The sequence below is a fragment of the Rhinoderma darwinii genome, chromosome 8 (assembly GCF_050947455.1).
Source record: "Rhinoderma darwinii isolate aRhiDar2 chromosome 8, aRhiDar2.hap1, whole genome shotgun sequence".
NCBI lineage: Eukaryota > Metazoa > Chordata > Amphibia > Anura > Rhinodermatidae > Rhinoderma > Rhinoderma darwinii.
In genome coordinates, this window is record NC_134694.1 from 77,095,204 (window position 1) to 77,118,052 (window position 22,849).

The following is a 22,849-nucleotide window of genomic DNA, read 5'->3' on the forward strand; positions in this document are numbered from 1 at the left end:
TTCAGAGCATAGAGAACAGTTTGAGATTACTCTGCTCAGCTTACTTTGGATTTACGGGTCGTAATTACGACCCGAAATAGCGGGCCCATAGACTTCTGTTAGCCACGGGTACCTTCCCGTTTTCTCACGGGAAGGTGCCCGAGCCGTTAAAAAGCTAGAACATGTTCTATTTTTTTATTTTACGGGCCGTTCTCCTATACTTTATAATGGGAGCACGGCTCGTAAAAACGACCGGCTGCCCGTTGCCGGCCGTGCCCGGCCGTGCTCATCTCCTGAAATACTCTGTGCTGCCTTAAACTCCCGCTGGACAGGTCAGGATCCGGTTTCTTTTAAATGCTGCTGGGGAACCCGCTCGATCCACGATATAAGGCTGCACTACAGTGCAGCATTTAAAAGAAACAGGATCCTGACCTGTCCACAGAGTTTAAGGCAGCACCGAGTATTTCAGGAGAGGAGCCTGTGATTGGCCGCAGAGGCCGCGGCAGCCTGTGATTGACCGCAGAGGCCGCGGCAGCCTGTGATTGGCGGCAGAGGCCGCGGCAGCCTGTGATTGGCGGCAGAGGCCGCGGCAGCCTGTGATTGGCGGCAGAGGCCGCGGCAGCCTGTGATTGGCGGCAGAGGCCGCGGCAGCCTGTGATTGGCGGCAGAGGCCGCGGCAGCCTGTGATTGGCGGCAGAGGCCGCGGCAGCCTGTGATTGGCGGCAGAGGCCGCGGCAGCCTGTGATTGGCGGCAGAGGCCGCGGCAGCCTGTGATTGGCGGCAGAGGCCGCGGCAGCCTGTGATTGGCGGCAGAGGCCGCGGCAGCCTGTGATTGGCGGCAGAGGCCGCGGCAGCCTGTGATTGGCGGCAGAGGCCGCGGCAGCCTGTGATTGGCGGCAGAGGCCGCGGCAGCCTGTGATTGGCGGCAGAGGCCGCGGCAGCCTGTGATTGGCTGCAGCGAGCGGTGATATGGATGAAACGTCATCGCTGGAGGCCGGACATTAAAATTTTATTTTCCGCGCGCCGAGCATGGTACTGTCAAGGTTGCTGAAAGAGTTAGTGCAGCCCATTAACTCTATCAGCACCCTGGACAGTACCATGCTCGGCGCACGGAAATTACAGGTTCGGTCAGAACTAGTTCGGTCCGGATCAAACTTTTTCGTGAAATTCGGCGAACTAGCCAAACCGAACTTTTCATAAGTTCGCTCATCTCTACTAGAAATAATACATAATACAACTGTGCAAGGTCTACGCTACCCTCTGACACACTTGAAACTGCGCAAAGTCTATACCGGTCAGAATTTTGGGATTGCAAAGCACATGTTATAAGACAGCAGGTCAATGCGAAAATAACATTACTGTGGGTGTGTAAAGTTTACCTACTGAGAATTACATACAATGGAACAAAAGAAAAGCATGCTCAGAAAACAAGCAGTGCAATATGTGCATTTACTTACTTATTTTGTGACGCTGGGCACTAGTTCCCTTCTGCCATCTGCGTGTCAAAAGCTCCTTGGCAAGCTCCTCCGACGCGGCGTCCTTTTTATAACGGTCGTGGTAGCATTCTGTGCGCGTATCCCACAGTTCTGGGTGATCCTGCACCAATGCTATCATTCTTTCCACATCCATCTTCAGAACTGACTGGCTACTGTAGACTGTGAGTCTGTGAACTTTGTCCCACCCAGCCGTTGCTATGGCAACGGATCAGTCAAAAACGGACAGCACACGGAAGCCTTCCGTGTGCCATCCGTTTTTTTCACTGACCCATTGACTTCTATGGGCCACACGGTCACTGAATCACTGAGCAAAGTAGGACATGCTCTACTTTGCACGGAACGGAACAACGGATCCGTTTAAATAACGGAAGTGTGCATGGGGCCATTGCAATGAATGGGTTCAGGGTGCTATCAGTGACAAAAACAGATAGCACCCTGAAGGAAAAAACTGAAGTGTGCATGAGGCCTTATACCTACAGGAGCTTTTTTGACGCCCCATTCTAAATCAATAAGCATTAATATTTAGTTGGTCGCCCCATTGCAGCTAAAACAGCCTCCACTCTTCTGAGAAGGCTGTCTTCAAGATTTCAGAGTGTCTGGAAATTTTTGACACTTCGTCCAGAAGAGCATTTGTGAGGTCAGACACTGATGTTGGCCGAAAGGGTCTGACTCAATCTCCATATTCGTTCATCCCAAAGTTGTTTGATGGGGTCGAGGTTAGGACTCATTGTGGGCCAGTCAAGTTCTTCCACACCACACTCAACGTACCATGCCTTTATAGACCACCTAGAACAGAAAAGGACATTTCTTCAACTGTTCCCAAAAGTAGGACGCATACAGTTGTCCAAAATGTCTTGGTATGCTGAAGCATTAAAGGGGTTTTCCCATGAGAGACATTTATGACATATTCACAGGATATGTCAAATGTCAGATAGATGCGGGTCCCACCTCTGGGACAACACCTCTCTAGAACTGGGGGCCCTAAACTCCGTTCTGCCGATCTGTGTTGCGGCAGATGCAGGTTGAAACGGCGTAGATCGCATGCTAGGCTGCTTCCGTAACTGCCATTCACTACTATGAGACTTACTGAAACAAGGAACTAAGGGTTATAGGCCAACCCCTGAAAAACAATCCCATAGCATTATCCCTCCTCCACCAAACTTTACATTTGGCACAATTCAGTCAGGCAGGTAACGTTCTCCTGGCATTCGCCAAACCCAGGCTTGTCCATAAGACTGCCAGATAGAGAAGTGTGATGTTTTACTGCTTTTCCACTGCTCCAGAGTACAGTGGCGGTGTGCTTTACACCACTCCATCCAACGCTTGGCACTGTGCATACTGATGTAAGGCCTGCATGCAGCTGCTCGGCCATGGATACTCATGCCATGAAGCTCACGGCGCATAGTTTTTGTGCTGATGTTAATGCCAGAGGAGGTTTAGAGCTCTGTTGATATTGAGTCAGCCGAGCCTTTGTGACTTCTATGCACCTCAGTACTCGGCAACCCCACTCTGTAGCTTTATGTGGCCTGACACTTCATAACAGAGTTGCTGTTATTCCTAAACACTTCCACTCTTGCAATAATACCACTTGCAGTTGATTGTGGAATATCTAAAGCCCCATGCACTTATCGCCGGGTGCCGATGAGAGAGAAAGGGAGCTCCCTCCCTCTCTCCAAAACACATGTGGCGCCGCATCTGAGGGGTTAAACGGGTGAGGTCGATACTAAAATCGATCTCCCCGGTTGAGCAGGGATGCCCCCAGCCCTCAGCTACCTCAGGCAGCTGAGAACAGGGAGATTTAACGGCTCCCTGCTCTGTTTATTTATTCCGATGCAGCGGCGTAAAAAGGCTATTGCATCAGAATAAAGCCCATTAGTGGCCGCCGTAAAAACTCTATGGGGCTGTCACTAACGGGTTAAAGGGGTATTACGGTTTCTGCAACTAAATATTATTATTTGCATAATGAAAAGTTATACAATTTCCTAGTGGCTTCACGCTTCCACAGGCCTCTGTGGACAGAGACCGGAGGACACGTGAAGCCATGTGATATGTTTAGGTATACGTTGGGAGGATACCGGAAATAAGGCTGCAAGAGTGTCCCCCTATATTGGCATACAGTAGAATAAGTCACTTGAACAGCCCCGACCCCTCTCATCCTCCAGGCAGAGCGCTACCTGATGTTCTACCTAGCGTCTCCGGGCTTTGTGGAAACTCCTGATTTTACTGTCCTTATATGGTCCGTCGCCCAAATACCCCCTGCACCCTCTCATCCCACAGGTAGAGCACGACCAGACGGTCCGGGGCCAAAAGGGCACTTTTTTGGGCTTCCGTTGGGCTAATAGGACCCAATGGACACGTTTATCGTGTACGTCGGGAGTTTTACGATGCACATGATAAATGTAGCGCAGAAATGTGATCGGAAGAGGGGGCGCCATAAAGGCTTATTCCCATAGGGTATGCCATAAATGTCTGATAGATGTGGGTTCCGGCTCTGAGACCAGCACCTATATACAGAACGGGAGTCACCCAATCCCTGTTTTGCCCGGTGAGACAGCCGCTGCCTTCTGATCCAGGCGGGGGACTAAGTGGAGGGGGGTGCACATGCAGTCGTCTCTCTATTATGTTCTATGAGAGTAATGGAAGCAGCCAAACAGCTGGTGACCCCCATTCTTCATATAGGTGCATCTATCCGATGTTTATGAATTATATCTTTGGTGGTCATTTACATGACTGACGACTAGCACGACTCAGCCTGTGGATACGCTACACAGATCACATCACGGGGCTGTACCATTCGACTATGAAGACATGCTTACACCTTCTTTATAAAGTAATTTTAAATAAAACAGAAATGACCAGTGTTTTGTATTTTCACACCGGGTGTGTGCGTTATGGCAGTTGAAATAAATAAGAGTTAATTTACAGAGAAATGTCCTAGATATTAGGGCTCATTCAGACAAACAAGGATAACGTACATGTGCTGCACAGGAAAATCACGCGCAGCACATGGACCAATTGATTTCAATGGGGCTGTTCACACATGCAGGAGTTTTCACACAGCGTGTGTCCGTTGCATAAAACTCACTGCATGTCCTATATTGGTGCGTTTTTCACGCACCTATCGCCCATTGAAGTCAATGGGTGCGTGAAAATCACGCACAGCACACGATACACATCTATGTGCTGTGCGTGATTTACCCATCAATTGAATTGAAAATAATAAGAATTAAAAAAAAAAAAAAAGATTTCCTTTGCAAGTTCGTGAATAACGCATACCACTCGCAAATCACAGATGCAATAACGCGACACCTACGGACCAGATTCACACGCATTTTTTTTCGCACGCGAATCTGGTACGCTCGTGTGATTTTTAGCCTTACAGTCTCCAGTAAGTAATGGAGTACGAACCCCTGCCTCAGGGACCGGGCAGTGACAGGAGAGATGTGTACTGGGTCTTATCTGTGTATCTAGTGTTGCTATCCCAACTTATTTTGACCTCCAGTATTACAATAGAGCTGTCATTAACTCGCCCACCCTCTAATGATCATGAGATGACTCTCCTTATCCTGTGCCTGTATATACAGCCATGCTGACAAGTGAGCTACGGAGACAGAAAATATTCACTTACTGTGACTGCCCTACTGGCCAGTGTGAAAACTTTTATATCCAAAAATTTTTTGCTTTGTAAATGATACATTCTCTATGGGGCTCCGGTTTGTTTTTACTTATTCACTTTAAGGGCCTATTCACATCAGCGACGCTTTCCGTTGAGGGGTTTCCGTCGGGGTAACCCCTCAACCAAAAGGCAAACGGAAACCTTCGCATTGGAAACCTTTGCTAATGGTTTCCGTTTGTCACCGTTGTGATATGGTTCCGTTGTTTTTGACAATCAATAGCGCAGTTTACGTTTGAGGCTGGGTCTCTCAAAACAGCGACGTGTGAACCTAGCCATATAAAACTTAATTTTTTTAGACATATGCCATACTAGATTGAATGTGATTTTATAAAAACGGCATGCTTTTTAGGTCATGCTTTTTTTTTTTTATTGGTCACATGTTTGTGTTTTTGCAGCGGTGTTCCCCGTTGACCTCAATGGAGAAAAACCTTGGCATTGAAAATAGCATGTAAAAATTCAATGTGGTTTTCCGTAGACATAGTTTAGAAATGAGCACGGTTTATGTTAATGGTGCAGTAGTAGTTAGATGTACGGATTTTTTGACTAAATGATTCAAATAATTGTTGTTAATCTAAACTATTCCAAAGCAGCATAGCGCTTTGCAGTCTTTCTGCAGTCAGCATGTTCTAAAGCAGGATGAGCTGAGCTGATTGATATATTGTTTGTGGGAAAAGATTTAGGTCTCTTGCACACAACCGTTGAGCCACTCGGGCCGTTTTTGACGGCATCCGAGTGTCATCCGATCGTCTTCACAGACCCATTCACTTTAGCGGGTGAATCGGGTCCGTGAAAAATGGTCCTAGTCTCCGATCCGAGGAAAGATAGAACATGTCACTGACGGGACTCGGGCGGCACAGACGCAATTTGAGAGATTCCCTAGCTGTGTATCATCCACGAAGGTAAAACAATGTTAATAAGGGGTTTCTTATCGATCGCAGTGGAAATAGCGATTTAATCTATAAACCACTGTCCACCATCAAAGTCTAAAGCCTGCTTGATAAATGTATCTAGACGATCCATCCAATGATAATTTGTCTGAAATTATTTTTCCATTAAAGATCCATTGTTGTTATTTTGTTAACTTTCAGCTTTTGAGATAGTTGTATTAACTTGCCAATTCTAACAGCTTTGTGTCGTCTCTTCAGTTTTATTGCATAATAAAGTATAACCACGTGTGTATTCTGTAGTGACTATGAACAGAATGCTGGTGGAAAAATAAGTAGGTCAACCTCTGAATAACCTGTCTTCAGCTTATGTTTCCTTGGGCTAGAGCTCCACCTTGTGATCCTCGTATAGAACAAAATCTCAATACTGCGAAAACCATTTATTTTTCTGTTTTTATTGATAGAAAGGCTTTAGACCATTTCCGACTGAAAGAAATATTTATTTTTATCAAGCAACACTGCTTATGTATAACCTTACAGCTAGTTACACATTTTCTTTTCTTTTTATGCAGTCAGGCGATATTTTGTTGCTTTATGTGATGTTTTTCAGTTGACAGATAAATCAAAGCCATTGATTTGCAGTAGTGAAAAATCAATTGTAATTTAACGTCAGAAAAAGTATGGTGATGCAGTGTTTAACTTTATTGGAAGAGAGGTTTTTATTTGCTGCTTTTATTTACACCTGTCAAGCCTGGTCCCAATTATTGTATCTAGCTCTAGATCTTTTTAGGCCATATCCACACACAACAGAATATTTCTGCTGTGAAAACGGCGTTCAAATCTTTGACAAAATCCACTTGTATTGCATGCGTACTTTGCGGGGGAATTTTAAAAAAAATATACTGCGTCATGCATCATTTGTTCCAAAGTGCGGGATATTTTTTATTTGTTTTTTATTATACCCCATTCGCTTACTTTGTACCTGTACAGTGTTGCAGATTTTCAGTGTGCTATCTGTGCCAAAAGTCCACAACAAAAACACCCTGAGTGAAGGTGACTTTATTTTATAGTTAATTCAGTTTTTATCACACTCTTATTGGCTCAAGGCATTTATCTTCTTGTGATGGACTGGAAACTTAGGCCATGTTCACATGGCATATTTTCTGGCGTATTTTGGAGCAAGAATATCTTGTACCACACTCCAAAATACACTTGGAATATGCCTGCAAACAGCTTCTTATTGATTTCAATGGATAATACGTTGTGTAGTTCATATGTGGCGTATTTATATGCGGCTTAATTAAAAAAACACCTCGTAAAAAGAATTTGCCAAAATGCCCACAAACACTGCCAGTCTAAAAAGATCGGTAATGTTAATATGTGCGATAACAACCGTGCACACAAGCCACTTGTCCGTTCAGGAAGTGTAGGAGATTTATCCAGCGGTCTCAACAAAGATGGCCGCTTTCTAGCCTTTAGTTTGTATATTATGTGGGTTCTGATTTGGCTTAGTACTTTTTTTTCTTATTTTTGATGCATAACGCAACACGCACGGACCAGATTCACGTGCGTTTTCGTGATTCTGGTCCGTGTGTTGCGTTATGCATCTGTGTGCTTTGCGAGTGGCATGCCTTATTCATGCACTCGCAAAGTACATCATTTAAAAAATATATATTTTCAATTGAATTGATGCGCAAATCACGCTCCGCATACGCATGTGCATCAGTGTGCGATGCGTGGTTTTCACGCACCCATTAAAGTCACGATAACGCACCAATATAGGACATGCAGTGAGTTTTCCGCAGTGCACTCTCGATGCGTGAAAAATCACGCATGTGAGTAGCCTTATTGAAAGCAATGGGTCCATGTGCTGTGCGTTGTTTCAACGCACAGCACACGGATGTGATCCACGCTCGTGTGAATGAGGCCTAAAAGCATATGCTGAAAATCCTTCTGCAGATGGAAAATGTATGGCAAATCTGCAGCAAAATCCGCATGTTACACATGCAGGTTTTGTAGCGGATTTCACCCCTCTTATTGAAAGGAGTGAAATTCTGCTATTACACTTTTATTTACCTGTGATCTTATGTTATTAGTCACCTGTGATGATGGTCTTATGCAATTTATTGATCTGCCAACTCCTTAGGCCCCATGCACACGACCGTAAAATCACCCGTAATTTCTATGGCCAACGAACACCTTCCCGTATGTCTACGGGAGGGTGTCCGTGCCGTAGAAACCTACCGAAAAAAATAGGACATGTCCTATTTTTTGTTTGTTTTACGGACTGTGCGCCTATACTTTATAATTGGAGCATGGCACGGGCCCGGTCATGTGCATGGGGCCTTAGGCTGGATTCACACTGCATTTTTGTTGTGTTTTTAGCATGCATTTTTTTTTTCTCCGACTTCTGTCTGTCAATGGGAGTTCGTCAACCAAAACAAAAAATTGTATGCTAAAAACGCGGTGTGAACCCAACCTTGACCTTTCCAGTATCTTGTTTGTACAAATCTTTTTTTTTTTTTGTGTGTGTGTGGGCTTGGATTTCTCACAGGGGCTCTTGTGTTGCGCACCTACATTTTGCGGCATTGTCTGTTAGCAGCTCAATTATGGAATAAAGGAAATCATTGATGATGCATTTCTGTACTATAAAAAGTGGCTCTTAAAGAGGTTCTGTCACCAGATTTTGCAACCCCTATCTCCTATTGCAGCAGATCGGCGCTGCAATGGAGATAAGAGTAACGTTTTTTTTTCTTTCAAAACAAGCATTTTTGGCCAAGTTATGACGATTTTTATATTTATGCAAATGAGGCTTTCTAAGGTACAACTGGGCGTGTTTAAAGTAAAAGTACAACTGCGCGTGTATTATGTGCGTACATCGGGGCGTTTTTACTTCTTTTACTAGCTGGGCGTTGTGAATGGGAGTGTATGATGCTGACGAATCAGCATCATCCACTTCTCATCGTTAACACCCAGCTTCTGGCAGTGCACAGACACAGCGTGTTCTCGAGAGATCACGCTGTGACGTCACTCACTTCCTGCCCCAGGTCCTGCATCGTGTCGGACGAGCGAGGACACATCGGCACCAGAGGCTACAGTTGATTCTTCAGCAGCATCAGTGTTTGCAGGTAAGTAGCTACATCGACTTACCTGCAAACGCCGATGCTGCTGCAGAATCAAATGTAGCCTCTGGTGCCGATGTGTCCTCGCTCGTCCGACACGATGCAGGACCTGGGGCAGGAAGTGAGTGACGTCACAGCGTGATCTCTCGAGAACACGCTGTGTGTCTGCACTGCCAGAAGCTGGGCGTTGTGAAGAGAAGTGGATGATACTTCTAGTCACAACGCCCAGCTAGTAAAAGAAGTAAAAACGCCCAAATGTACACACACAATACACGCCCAGTTGGACTTTTACTTTAAACACGCCCAGTTGGACTTTAGAAAGCCTCATTTGCATAAATATAAAAATGGTCATAACTTGGCCAAAAATGCTCGTTTTTTAAAAAAAACAAACGTTACTCTTATCTACATTGCAGCGCCGATCTGCTGCAATAGGAGATAGGGGTTGCATAATCTGGTGACAGAGCCTCTTTAACTGTAGCTTGCCTCTATAACTTTGTCTAACTGTTTTGTTGCAAAAGTACAAATCGCTGTTAATATATTTAATTTTCCCAATTTGCAGGTTAACGGTAATTCCTGTCCACGGCTTCACAAGTAGGTGTATGAACCAGATCTTTCAGAAGCATTTGTTTTTCAGAAGATGATAAAGAAATGATAGCAGCTCCAGAAATCCAAGCTGACTTCAATCTCCTCCAGTAAGTAGTTAACAACTATTAAGGCCTCATGCACACTTCCGTGTGCCGTTGAACGACGGTTCCGTGAATCCCGGACCGCACACGGATGGCTTCCGTGTGCAGTCCGTTGTTTCACGGACCAACTCTGCAAAGGCCGAGACTGTTCCGTCAAAAACGGGCAGGAGTAGGACCAGTCCTATTTTTGACGGAACAGCCGCACGGTTCCGTTAATGTGTGCATGGCCCTATTGAAATGAATGTGTCAGTGTGCGATCAGTTAAAAAACCGGATATCATCCTGACGAAAAAAACTGAAGTGGGCATGAGGTCTAAGGTCCCCTTTTTCTTTTTTATGTGCTGTGATGGAAGCCTGGAGATAGCAACTCCATTGGTATGGACAATACATAATGTATGGGCAATATCCATGTAAACAATTCACCCTAAATATTTATTCTCTGTATTTAAAGTGTAAATAAACTTTTAAAAAAACTTGTGACATGACAGAAGTTTTGATCGGAGGGAGTCCGTGCACTGACACCTCCATAGATCGCTAAAACGAAGCTGTAGAAATGCTCGAGTGAGCGCGGTTCTTCTTCGTTTCAAAACAGCTTTACTCTGAGGTGTAATAATAATAAACTTTATATATGTAGTGCCAACATATTCCACATCACTTTACAATTTAGGGGGTGCATTGTACATACCATACATATTGACAAAACTAATTTACAATTCAAATAAGAAGAGTGGGGACCCTGCTCGCAAGAGCTTAGAATCTATGAGGAAACAAGGGAGACACAAAATGTGAAAAATGCTTGTTAAGTGCAATTGTCCGGCCATCTTTTATACAAATGGGGTTGTACACATAAAGCTGCGTGAGCCGGTCACCAGCCAGTGTCTGTGTATGACAGACGTGAAGTGCATAAGGGTGCAAGGTCTGTTGGAGATACGGCTGAATGAAGGGGCCTCATCACTAATGTAAAATGGGGGCCAGGGAAAGGAGTTACATTAGGGAATGTTATAGGCCTGTCTAAAAAGATGTGTTTTCAGGGCATGTTTAAAACAGTGGATATTGGGAATTGACCTGGTTGCCTGGGGTAGTGCATTCCAGAGGACTGGTGCAGCACAAGAAAAATCTTGGAGATAGGAGTGGGAGGTTCGGATTATGGTGGATGTTAATCTAGGGTTGTTGGCAGAATGTAGAGGGCGAGTAGGGTGGTGGACAGAGATGAGGGAGCAGATGTAAGGAGGTGCAGCACTGTGGAGAGCTTTGTGGCTGAGAGTAATAAGTTTGAATTTTATTCTGAACGGTATGAGCAACCAGTGCAGTGACTGGCAGAAAGTAGAGGGGTTGGTTTAGCGGTGTGGTCAGAAAGATGAGCCTGACTGCTGCGTTGAGGATAGATTAGAGAGGGGAGAGTTTAGTGAGGGGAACACCAATTCGTAATGAGTTACAGTAATGAAGACGAGAGTGAATCAGAGCGACAATGGGCGTTTTGGCTGTTTCCACTGTAAGAAAAGTGCGTATCCTGGAGATGTTTTTGAGGTGAAAGTGACAGGAGCGTGTAAGTGATTGGAGGTGTGAAATAAAGGAAAGATCTCTGTCAAAAATAACATCAAGACAGCGGGTGTGCTGCTTGGGAGTTATGGTAGTGCCACACACTGATGTGTGGATCAGGTTTAGGTAGGTTAGTAGACGGTGGGAACACAAGGAGCTCAGTTTTAGAACGTTTCAGATAGAGAGAAGACATGATGATAGAGACAGCGGTCAGACAATCACTGGTGTTTTGTATTAGAGCAGGGGTGATGTCATGGGAAGAGGCATATAATTGGGTGTCATCAGCGTAGAGATGGTACTGGAAGCCAAATCTGCTGATGGTTTGTCCAATAGGGGCTGTGTAGAAAGAAAAGAGAAGCGGACTTAGGACTGATTAGGGATGCACGATGCATCGAAACTTTAACACCGTTGTTTCATGTATTTCCATACTTTGTAACACATGAATGTATGAGAGCAGGGCTGCAGTTGTGTAATACAGCCATTGCCCCGCTCCTGAGTCCTGACAAGTGCGCGCCGTCAGTATGATGCGATGCGGCCAGCGCTGCACTAATGAGCGCTGGCACTGAAGACAGAACATGGCGGGCGCACTGCAATACACCCCAATGTTCTGTCTTCAGTGCCTGCCGCTCATTAGTGCAGCACCGGCCGCATCACCTCATGCTGACCGAGTGCGCACTTATGTTAGGAGCGGGGCAATGGCTGTATTATCGAGGGCCATACCATATACCATATGCTAGTCACGATCGAGGGCCATACCATATATGGCCAGACAGCCCAGGGTCTATTGAAGGACCCCAGGGCTGTCTTACCATATATCCTGTTAGGGCATACTTAGGTCTGTCCTAACAACTGCCTGTGTACTAGACGTACACAGGCTAAAGTACTGGCATATATCTGAGATATGCCAGTACATTAAAGTTGAAAAATAAAGTAAAAACAAAGTAATATTAAATGTAAAAAAATACACGTGCACCTTTTATTTTTACAATAAACACTAAAATAATTTTCAATACATAAAACATACACATATTCGGTATTGGCGTGGCCGTAATAACCTGCACAACAATTTTTTTGCGTCATTTATGTGTATGCTGTAAAAAAAAAAAAAAACTTCTTTCACTTATTAATTTAAGGCACGAGTTGTGATGAATTTAACCTCCATGTGCCTCACATGAATAGTAATTAACCCCATCATGTACTTCACACATTAACCCATTATGACTGAGAAACATAATGGGGTTAATTACTATTAATGTGAGGAACACGGAGGTTATATTCATCATCACACCACGCGCCTCACATCAGAAAATGGAAGAACTTTTTTTTTTTTATTACTTTTTGCAAAGTATCCTTTTGGTATAGCAATCGCAATACTACACAAAGTATCGGTATCGAAGTACAAATTCTGGTATCGTAACAACCCTAGGACTGATCCCTGAGGACCTGCGATAGCGAGGGGAAAAGCAGAAAAACCAGCAAATGACACCCTGAACGAGCGGTCAGAGCGATAGGAAGAAAACCAATAGAGACCAGTGTCTTAGAATTTTTTTATTATTTTTTTCAGTTAAACAATTAGTATTTGAGTGATTACACATTGTTTTAATTTTTTCACAAGTCCGGAAGTCTAATTTATAACATTTCCATGTGCTGGTCAGTAGAGGGAGCAGTTCCCAAAATTGCAGCATGGTCACTGTGGTAAAGTAACCTCATTGATTTATTTTGCAAATTTGGGGTGGACACTCTCCTCTAGTGTCCTCACACAATCCCCCCTCCCTTCTTCTGGTTAGTGCCAGGAGAAGGAGGGGTTTGAAGGTCTTTACACCTCCTACACTGTGTGCCGCCATTTTCTGAGTGACTGCACAGTGTAGGAGGATTAGATACAGGGCTCAGCAGACAGTATCACACGAACATAATACACACATCACATAAACGAACATAAGTTACCTGCCGCTGGTCTACGCTCCTATTCCTTGGGCCTGAACATAAGGCCGGAAGCCGCGGCCGGAAGTCGTCATCTTACTGTCCGGCAGCGGCTTCCGGTCCACATGAAAATGGCGCCGGATTTTGCTCTACGAACGAGCTTAGTTTTGGTCTGTGTGGGAGCAGCACATGCGCCGTTCCCACACAGACGGCGTACGCTTCTGAGAATGGAACTTCTCCCGTTCGCATTCTCTATGGGATTGTATGTGCCATATTCCATCTCTGTATGTGTCGTTAATCGACACATACAGAGATGAAAAAAAAAATGGCAGCCCCCATAGAGAAGTAAAAGTAAGAACACCGTTAAAAGTTTAAAGTCGCAACACTAATAAATAAAATTTTTGTTTTATATTTTATTAAAAGCAATATAATAATAAAAAAAAAAAATCATAACACCTTCCCTTTAAAGCCAATAGAGTGGAGCATGTTAAGTAGGAGTTTGTGGTCTACAGTGTCAAAGGCTGCAGAGAGATCCAGAAGAATCAGTAGAGCGTAGTTGCCGTTTGATTTAGATGCCAAGAGATCGTTTGAGACTTTAGTAAGGGCAGTTTCTGTGGAGTGCGGAAACTAGATTGTAACGGGTCATTAATTGAGTTAGCAGAGCGATAGTGGATAAGGCGAGAGTAGACCAAGCGTTCCAGGAATTGGAGATGAAGGGGAGATTAGAGACAGGTCGGTAGTTAGCAGCGCACGATGGGTCAAGAGTTGTTTTTTTCAGTAATGGGTTTATAATGGAATATTTAAAAGCGAATTTAAAGATTCCAGAAGAAAGAGGGAGGTTAAAAATTTTAGTCAGGTGAATAGCGACAGCCGGGGAGAGTAACTGGAGAAGGTGTGAGGGGATAGGATCACTAGAGCAGGTAGTAGGACCAGAAGAGGAAAGGAGCCTAGAGACTTCTTCTGTTATTGGGTCAAATGCTGAAAGTGAAGAAGACTGAGTGCGTGAGGGAAGGGGGTCGAAGTTACTAGGGGACTGGGAGATATCATGCCAGATGTTGTCAATTTTAACTTTACAATAAGCGGCCAGGTCTTCAGCACTGAGATCTGTGATTGGTGTCTGCACTTTAGGACTAAGGAGGGAATGAGCAGTATCAAAGAGGCGTTTTGGATTATTAGATAGTGTGGAGATGAGAAAGGTAAAATAGACTTGTTTGGCTCTGTGAAGGGCAGCGTTGGAAGTTCTCAGCATAAATTTGTAATGGAGGAACTGTTCTGACAAGTGGGATTTTTCTCCACAGACGTTCGGCACATCTCAAGCACCGCTGAAGAAAGCGGGATTGAGGTGTGTGCCGTGGATGTCTTTGCCAGGTGGTTTGGAGCGTAGGGGGGCTGCTTCATCCAAAGCATTTTTAAGAGTTATTGTAAAGTTTCTGTGGGACTTGCTCACTTAATACTCTCAAACTTTTCCGAAGTGTCGGGAGTGTGAATAGACATCGCATCCTGGCTGGAGGCAATGTCTATTCACTCTCAAGACTCTTCAGTAAAGTTAATGTGGGTGTATGTGACATCACAGCGTGATCTCGCGAGATCACGCTGTGCTGTGAATACAAATGGACATGAATGGAGAGAAGTGTATAACGCTGATTGGTCAGCGTCATACACTTGTCTTTACAACACCCACTTGGTCAAAAGTTACAAAAATGCCCAGTTGGGCATTAAGAAACTAATTGGCATAAATCGAAAATTTGTATATGACTTGCTCAAAAATGATAGTTTTTCAAAATACAAAACATTTATCTACATTACAGCGCCGATCAGATTATGTAGGAGATAGGGCACTTATAATCCGGTGACAGAGCCTCTTTTTTTTTTTTTTTTTTTTTTAATCAGTTCAAGTTTATTAAACAAACAACAACATTGTTACAGGTCATCATACAATCTGAAATGCTTTTGAATCAGAGTCTCAAAGACCCAAAGATGTATTACCATCAAAACAGATCAACCTACCCCCAACTCCCCCCCCCCCCCCCGCGACCCCTCAGCCGTCCTTCTTGCCACAGGCTTCCATATAATATCTCCTTCTCCATATTCCAGCTCCCCACCGCCCTCCAGCCCCTCATGTGCATACCCCAGTCATTCCAACAGATCCAAAGTGTAGAACATCTCTACCCCTGCGAAAAGCTGCATTGCCCAATGTCGCAGTATTATCCCCTGGAACCTCAGGACATTCCTCCCTCCCTCACGGCCATGTTAAACTGGAACAAACCAGCGGAGTGCCAGGAGTTCCAAGGAAGCGCAACCAGAGTGATCAATCCACGTAGCCCATTGTTTCTCAAATTTTTTACTGGGCCCCCTCTTGGAATATATCCTATATTCCATCAAAATCTGGAAGTTGAGTGTACCTATAATTTCTTGCTTCAAGGGTGGTTCCGCGTCCATCCAGTGTTTTTCTATACCCTTCCTAACTTGGTACAACATTTTATCAATTGCCAAACATGTCATCCGATCCCCCTCCAAATCTCCAACATATCCCAGCAGCATTACCATGGGATCCAACGGAATCTGCACCTCCAACACTCATCCCATTAACTCTGACATCTCTTTCCATAGGGTCCCCAAAATCCAGCAGGACCAAAACGTGAAAAATGTCCGCCTTTTCTTCCGGACACCGAGGGCACCTGGCATCCGCCCGCAATCTCATACATTTCTGAACCCAGGGGGTCCTATATACCCTATGTATCAGAAATAGTTGGGACCTCCTTTGCGCTACATTAATAGAGTACTTGGTGACGCCAAGACAGCCTCCCAGTGATTCTTGGGAATAGGACCCACATCTCTTTCCCATTTAGCTTTAACAGGTGCCATAAGATCCCCCAGATGTTCCGACGGTAAACTGCGATATACCAACGAGATCAACCCTCTCGATGTAACTGCTTTCGCAATATTCTCCAAGACTCCCGTTGCATGTATCGTCTGGTCCACCCTGGTAGCTTGTATCTTTACAGCATGACGAATCTGTAGATACTGATAAAACATGTGGGAATCCAGCTGAAACCCATCCCTTAGTTGCTGAAAGGATTTGAGTATGTCCCCCTCGTACAACTGACTCAGTCTGATAATGCCTCGCTGTTCCCACCCCTGCATCCCTTCCAATTTGTACAATTCCCACATATATGGATTCCGCCAAAGTGGAGTATATTTATTGTATTCCGCTATCCCCAACACTTGCGTACATTGCCACCACACCTTATGTATGAGAAGTAGAGTGGGTCGATTACTCGCTAGCCTCTTATAACTGTGTGTAGGTGACAGCAGTGCTTTTTGTTAAAAAAAAAAAAACACAATCTATTTTTACCACTTTATTAGCGATTTTAGCTTTATGCTATTGAGTTTCTCAATGGACAACTGGGCGTGTTTTACTATTGACCAAGTGGGCGTTGTACAGAGGAGTGTATGACGCTGACCAATCAGCGTCCTACACTTCTCTCCATTCATTTAGGCAGCGCATAGGGATCCTTTTAGATCGCTATGTGCTGTCTTATACTAACACATTAACGATACTGAAGTGTTTAGGCCGTGAGTAGACATTCCACGGGATGTCTATTCACAATCCCTGCACTTCATTACTGTTTCTGAGGTAGTTACAGCAGAGCAAGCGTAAACTCGCGAGATTACGCTGTAAATGACAGGTTACAACGAGATTACGCTTGCTCTGCTGTAACTACCACAGAAACCGTAACAAAGTGCAGGGATTGTGAATAGACATCCCGTGGAATGTCTATTCACTGTCTAAACACTTCAGTATTGTTAATGTGTTAGTATAAGACAGCACATAGCGATCTAAAAAGGATCCCTATGCGCTGCCTAAATGAATGGAGAGAAGTGTATGACGCTGATTGGTCAGCGTCATATACTCCTCTGTCTGGGTTTGGATCGCGGTCTGCCAGTTGAGGACCCCTGTTCTAGAGCAATGCTATCACTTCACAAGATAAAATACCCCATTGAATTAATATTTTAGACTCTTAAAATCTTCTGTCACCATTTGTAAGTTCTAACCCATGCTATAATAGAATATATTCTCTTGGAAGTATTCAGTTTAATGAAGATTTTCAGCAATTTTCTCACTCTTTTAACCCCTCAAGGACATTTTTCAGATTTTAATTTTTGTTTTTTCTACCGCACCTTCCAATGAACACAGAACTCTTCATTCTGCTTTCTCCATTAATTTCTAAGTGAATTACAGAAACAGCCATATAGGCATCCTCACCAGGCGGGTCAATGTACCCCTTTTCTGGAGATAGGTGCAGGTCATAGAGGTGGGACCCACATCTATCAGACAATTATGGCATATCCTGTGGATATGCCATAAATGTCTGATACTAATCACCATTTTAAGGCCTAATTCACACGAGCGTGTCCGTTTTGTGCGCATAAAAAAACGCAGCGTTTTTTCATGTGCTGCAGTTCGGTGGGGCATCTGTGTATGGTGTGCGCCTGCGTTTTTTTACGTGCGTATGTCACGCGGTTTTTACATCAGCAAAAAAAAGGCGTGTAATTTTTCCCTCATTTCTTTAGCAACTGGTGCGTGAAAAACACGGACAGCACATGAATGACGTCCGCGTGCCTTCAGTTTATTTTTTTCCACACACCCATTGACTTCAATGGGTGCATGATGCGCAAAAGACGCACAAGAATAGGACATGCAGTGTGCTTCACGCAGAAGACACACGCTGCGTGAAAAACACAATGTCTGAATGGTCCCATTGAATTGCATAGGTCCGTGTGACATCCGTTGTGTTAGCGCGTAACACGGACGTGAAATACTCTCTTGTGAATAAGGCCTAAAGGATTTGCCTGTATCTGTATGTGGTACAGTCTCTCCAAAGTCACAGTATCGTGGTAAAACCCTGGTATTACCATAAATCGCGACAACAAGGTTTCCCTCGAAGCTACATTGTGAAAACAATGGTTGCCATACATCTTTAATTATTCCCTAGCAGGATAAAGCCTTAATCCAAACCATCATCTGAAAGGTAATGAATCTACTGTAATTTTCTGACTATAAGACACAGTTGTTTTTTTTTAGCAAGATTTATTCTTGCTAAGAAGTCCCTGCACCTTATAGTAGGCAGTCAAGGGGCCCGGCTTGGCTTAACCCCTTCCCGACCTATGACGCGCCGGCACATTATGGAGGGGGGGGGGGTGATACACTGCAGGTGTCAGCTGTGTTTTACAGCTGACACGCTGCTCTAACGGCCAGGAACAGCGGTCACTCAATAGTGACCACAGCATTTATAGGGGTTTTTCCATGTGGATCTGTCATAAATGTCATATAGATGCAGGTCCCACCTGTAGGACCCGCACCTATCTCTAGAACGTGGCCTCCTAAACCCCGTTCTAGCTTTGTGTACTCTCCCGGTCACGTAATCATTACATGTCGAGTTACGGAAACTGAAGAGTAGTTACGGAAATAGAGCAGCTTACATCCTACGCTGCTTCTGTAACTGCCTTTCACTACTATGGGAGTTACGGAAACAGCGTAGCTCAGCGAGTTACGTTGTTCCTGTAACTCATCCATGTATTGCAGTGTATTGTACCAGCGATCTAACGATCGCTGGTTCAAGTCCCCTAAGGGTACTAATAAAATGTGTCAAAAATAAAAAAAAAAGTTAAAAAAGAAACAAAACTTTTCCCATATTCCCCCCCCCCCCCAAGCACAATGCAAAAAATAAAAATTATTGCTGTCGATGCATCCATAAAAGTCAGAACTATTATAATATACCTGTGGTTTTGTTCAGACAGCACTAGTATTCTCAGGTGCTCGAAATAGGGTCCCAACCCAGTTATAGGTCAAAAGAATTGTATTCGTCACACATTCGGACTATTCAGCATAGTTTTATTTCCAATTTTTCTTTTTTCAATATATGCCAGTGGCTACATGTGCAACGTTTCTGTCGTGAGACCTTTGTCGGGCACTGAGCCTTACTGGGGACTGGTTTAGCGATAATTGGCGCTGCTATGATGAGCCGCCATATTCTATCTTGGCAGCGCCAATTATCGCTAAACCAGTCCCCAGTACAGCTCAGTGCCCGACGAAGGTCACACGACCGAAACGCTGCACATGTAGCCACTGGCATATATTGAAAAAAAGAAAAATTTGAAATAAAACTACGCTGAATACTCCGAATGTGTGCCGAATACAATTCTTTTGTATTATAACATACCATTATTTAACTCGCACAGTGAACGGCTTAAAAAAATTAAATTTAAAACACCACAATCGTTGTTTTTTTGGTCACCTTCGCGCTAACAAAAAATAAATAAAAAAATGATCCAAAAATCGTATGTACCAAAAGCCCTCAATCGATGAAAAAATATTAACGTTATGGCTCTCAGAATGTGATGAAACGGAACAAATTTTTTTCTTTACAAATAGATTTTTCTTTGTAAAAGAAGTAAAACATGAAATTATTTTTTCCTATTTTCTGTTGTCTAAAACCTGGGAGCGTCTTATAGTCCGAAAAATACGGTATATGTGATCGGTAACCGCTCAATCATCCGTGTCGGAGACATGCAGGACCCGCTGACACTGAACCCGTCAGTGCGCTAAATTGAGGGATACTTATTTCAGTGATAGATACTACTGCTCTGAGTACAGGATACAAAGCCGCTGTATCTAAAAAAGCAAAAATAGTTTTTAATAAAAAGTATTTTGAAAGTTTCACGGAACACACACTGAGGCATTTTTCTATATAAAAAAAAAAAAAGAGAGACCATTTCAAGGGTGTACATTGAAGTGTTTTTATATTACCTGTTTTCAATTATGGATATTTCTATTAATTTTTTTACATTTATTTTTTAACAGACCCCTGGATCCTTCTCTCCATGATATGGGTCCGCTGTCCTGCAATGCTGGACCCAGGTATGCTACCTACTTACTAATACAATGCTAGTAAAATGATCGAAGATTGTGTTGTTAAATCGCAAACCTCAGCTATTTAAGACATTTGTGTTTAATACCTGACAGAATATTTAAAGAGGCTCTGTCACCAGATTTTGCAACCCCTATCTGCTATTGCAGCAGATAGGCGCTGCAATGTAGATTACAGTTACGTTTTTATTTTTAAAAAACGAGCATTTTTGGCCAAGTTATGACCATTTTTGTAGTTATGCAAATGAGGCTTGCAAAAGTCCAAGTGGGTGTGTTTAAAAGTAAAAGTCCAAGTGGGCGTGTATTATGTGCGTACATCGGGGCGTTTTTAATACTTTTACTAGCTGGGCGCTCTGAAGAGAAGTAACATCCTCTTCTCTTCAGAACGCCCAGCTTCTGACAGTGCAGATCTGTGACGTCACTCACAGGTCCTGCATCGTGACGGCCACATCGGCACCAGAGGCTACAGTTGATTCTGCAGCAGCATCAGCGTTTGCAGGTAAGATCGACTTACCTGCAAACGCTGATGCAGAATCAACTGTAGCCTCTGGTGCCGATGTGGCCGTCACGATGCAGGACCTGTGAGTGACGTCACAGATCTGCACTGTCAGAAGCTGGGCGTTCTGAAGAGAAGAGGATGTTACTTCTCTTCAGAGCGCCCAGCTAGTAAAAGTATTAAAAATGCCCCGATGTACGCACATAATACACGCCCACTTGGACTTTTACTTTTAAACACACCCACTTGGACTTTTGCAAGCCTCATTTGCATAACTACAAAAATGGTCATAACTTGGCCAAAAATGCTCGTTTTTAAAAAATAAAAACGTTACTGTAATCTACATTGCAGCGCCGATCTGCTGCAATAGCAGATAGGGGTTGCAAAATCTGGTGACAGAGCCTCTTTAACAGTCACTATTTTGATCATCTCTAATATTGCCTTTATAAAAAGGCATATTTGCTTAGTTACTAAAGAAAAATAATTGTTTTGATAGTTGATTGGTACCTGTGCATTCACACATTTATTTTATCCTTGAGCTCTGTTATAACATAAGATTTTTGACAGAAACTTTGAGGTATATCTTAAAATTTTAAAATGATAAAACTCAATCATTAATAAACATTATGTCTGCAGTAATGTTATCATTTACATTATACAGGTTTGGTTGAGGATGTTTTTATTAAGTATTGTTGGTTTGCTTTGTGTATGACCGGGGGAGGAGGAAAGCGCACATACAGATTTTACCTTTTAAATTTTAGGGAGACCGAAACGCATTTCTCGTCAGATACTGACTTTGATGACAGTGAAGGAAAAATCCCGAAGCAAGGCAAAGGAAAGGTATGCATTTATTTATTTTAATGTTAAACTATCATTTATGCTAAGGGCCTGTTCACATCAGCGTCCCCTTTCTGTTCATGGGTTCCATTAGACCTTTCCGTCTGAGGAACCCATGAATGGAAAAGCAAATGGAAACCATAGCTACCGTTTGCATTACCATTGATTTCAATGGTAATGCTTCCGTTGCAAATGGTTTCTGATTAAAAACGGAAACAATCAGAAACCATTTGCAACTGAAGCGTTACCGTTGAATTCAATGGTAATGCAAACGGAAGCTTTGGTTTCATTCATGGGTTCCTCCGACGGAAAGGTCTTACCGAACCCATGAACGGAAGGGGAAACAAACACTAAGGCTGGGTTCACATCTGCGTTCAGGTTTCCGTTGCTCTGCTCCGTCATGGGAGCAGAACAACTAAAATACCGGAAGCTCTGTTTCCGTAGCATGCTGCGCTATCTTGTCTGGCAAATACCACACTCTGTGACGGAGGCTCCTGACTGAGCCTTCAACGAGAAGTGAACAGCACCTTAAGGTAAGGTAACATCTGAAACGAAGGCTCCAGTAAAACCATGGTGGGAAAAATAGTGCAGCATGCTCTGCTATTTTTTTCTGGTAAGACAACGGGAACCAGACGGAACCCATGAAAGTCAATGGGTTCCGTCAGACGCCGTTCTTGTCAGTCTTGCAAAGGCTTTGGCGCTTAAAGGGGTTTTCCCACGAGGGACATTTATGACATATCATCTGGATATTTCATAAATGTCATATAGATGCAGATCCCACCTCTGGGACCCGCACCTATCTCTAGAACGGTGCCCCCTAAACCCCGTTCTAGCTTTGTCTGCAATCACTGACTCCCGGCTACTTCCTGACTTAATGGTCGGGAGTTACGTAAACTGCGTAGCCCGCTGAGCTACGCTGTTTCCGTAATTCCCATAGTATTGAATAGCAGTTACGGAAGCAGCGTAGCATGCGAGCTACGCTGTTTCCGTAACAACCATTCAGTTCTATGGGGCTTACGGAAACTGCATAACTCAGCGAGCTACGCTGTTTTCACCTTCATGGTCGGAAATCAGCCGACACACAGAGGTAGAACGGGGTTTAGGGGCCCTGTTCTAGAGATAGGGGACCCGCAACTATCTGACATTTGACACATCCTGTGAATGTCATAAACGTCCCTCGAGAAGAAAACCCCTTTACGTCATTTTGTTTTTCTGTTTCTATGACTGAACAGAAAAATGGAAATAAGGAATGCAGTTGTGAACGTAGTTTTTCAGTGTGACATA

General features: G+C 43.8%; 1 protein-coding gene across 1 annotated transcript in view; it reads left to right on the forward strand.

The window, feature by feature from the left end:
* STAG2 (STAG2 cohesin complex component) overlaps window positions 1–22,849 on the forward strand; it is a 159,883-nt gene that overhangs the window by 41,244 nt on the left and 95,790 nt on the right. Inside the window, exons 2-4 of the mRNA XM_075835782.1 lie at window positions 9,717–9,849; window positions 20,167–20,223; window positions 21,490–21,568. Coding sequence (XP_075691897.1) covers window positions 9,806–9,849; window positions 20,167–20,223; window positions 21,490–21,568 — 180 coding nt within the window. The 5' untranslated portion in view covers window positions 9,717–9,805. The remainder of the gene's footprint in view (window positions 1–9,716; window positions 9,850–20,166; window positions 20,224–21,489; window positions 21,569–22,849) is intronic.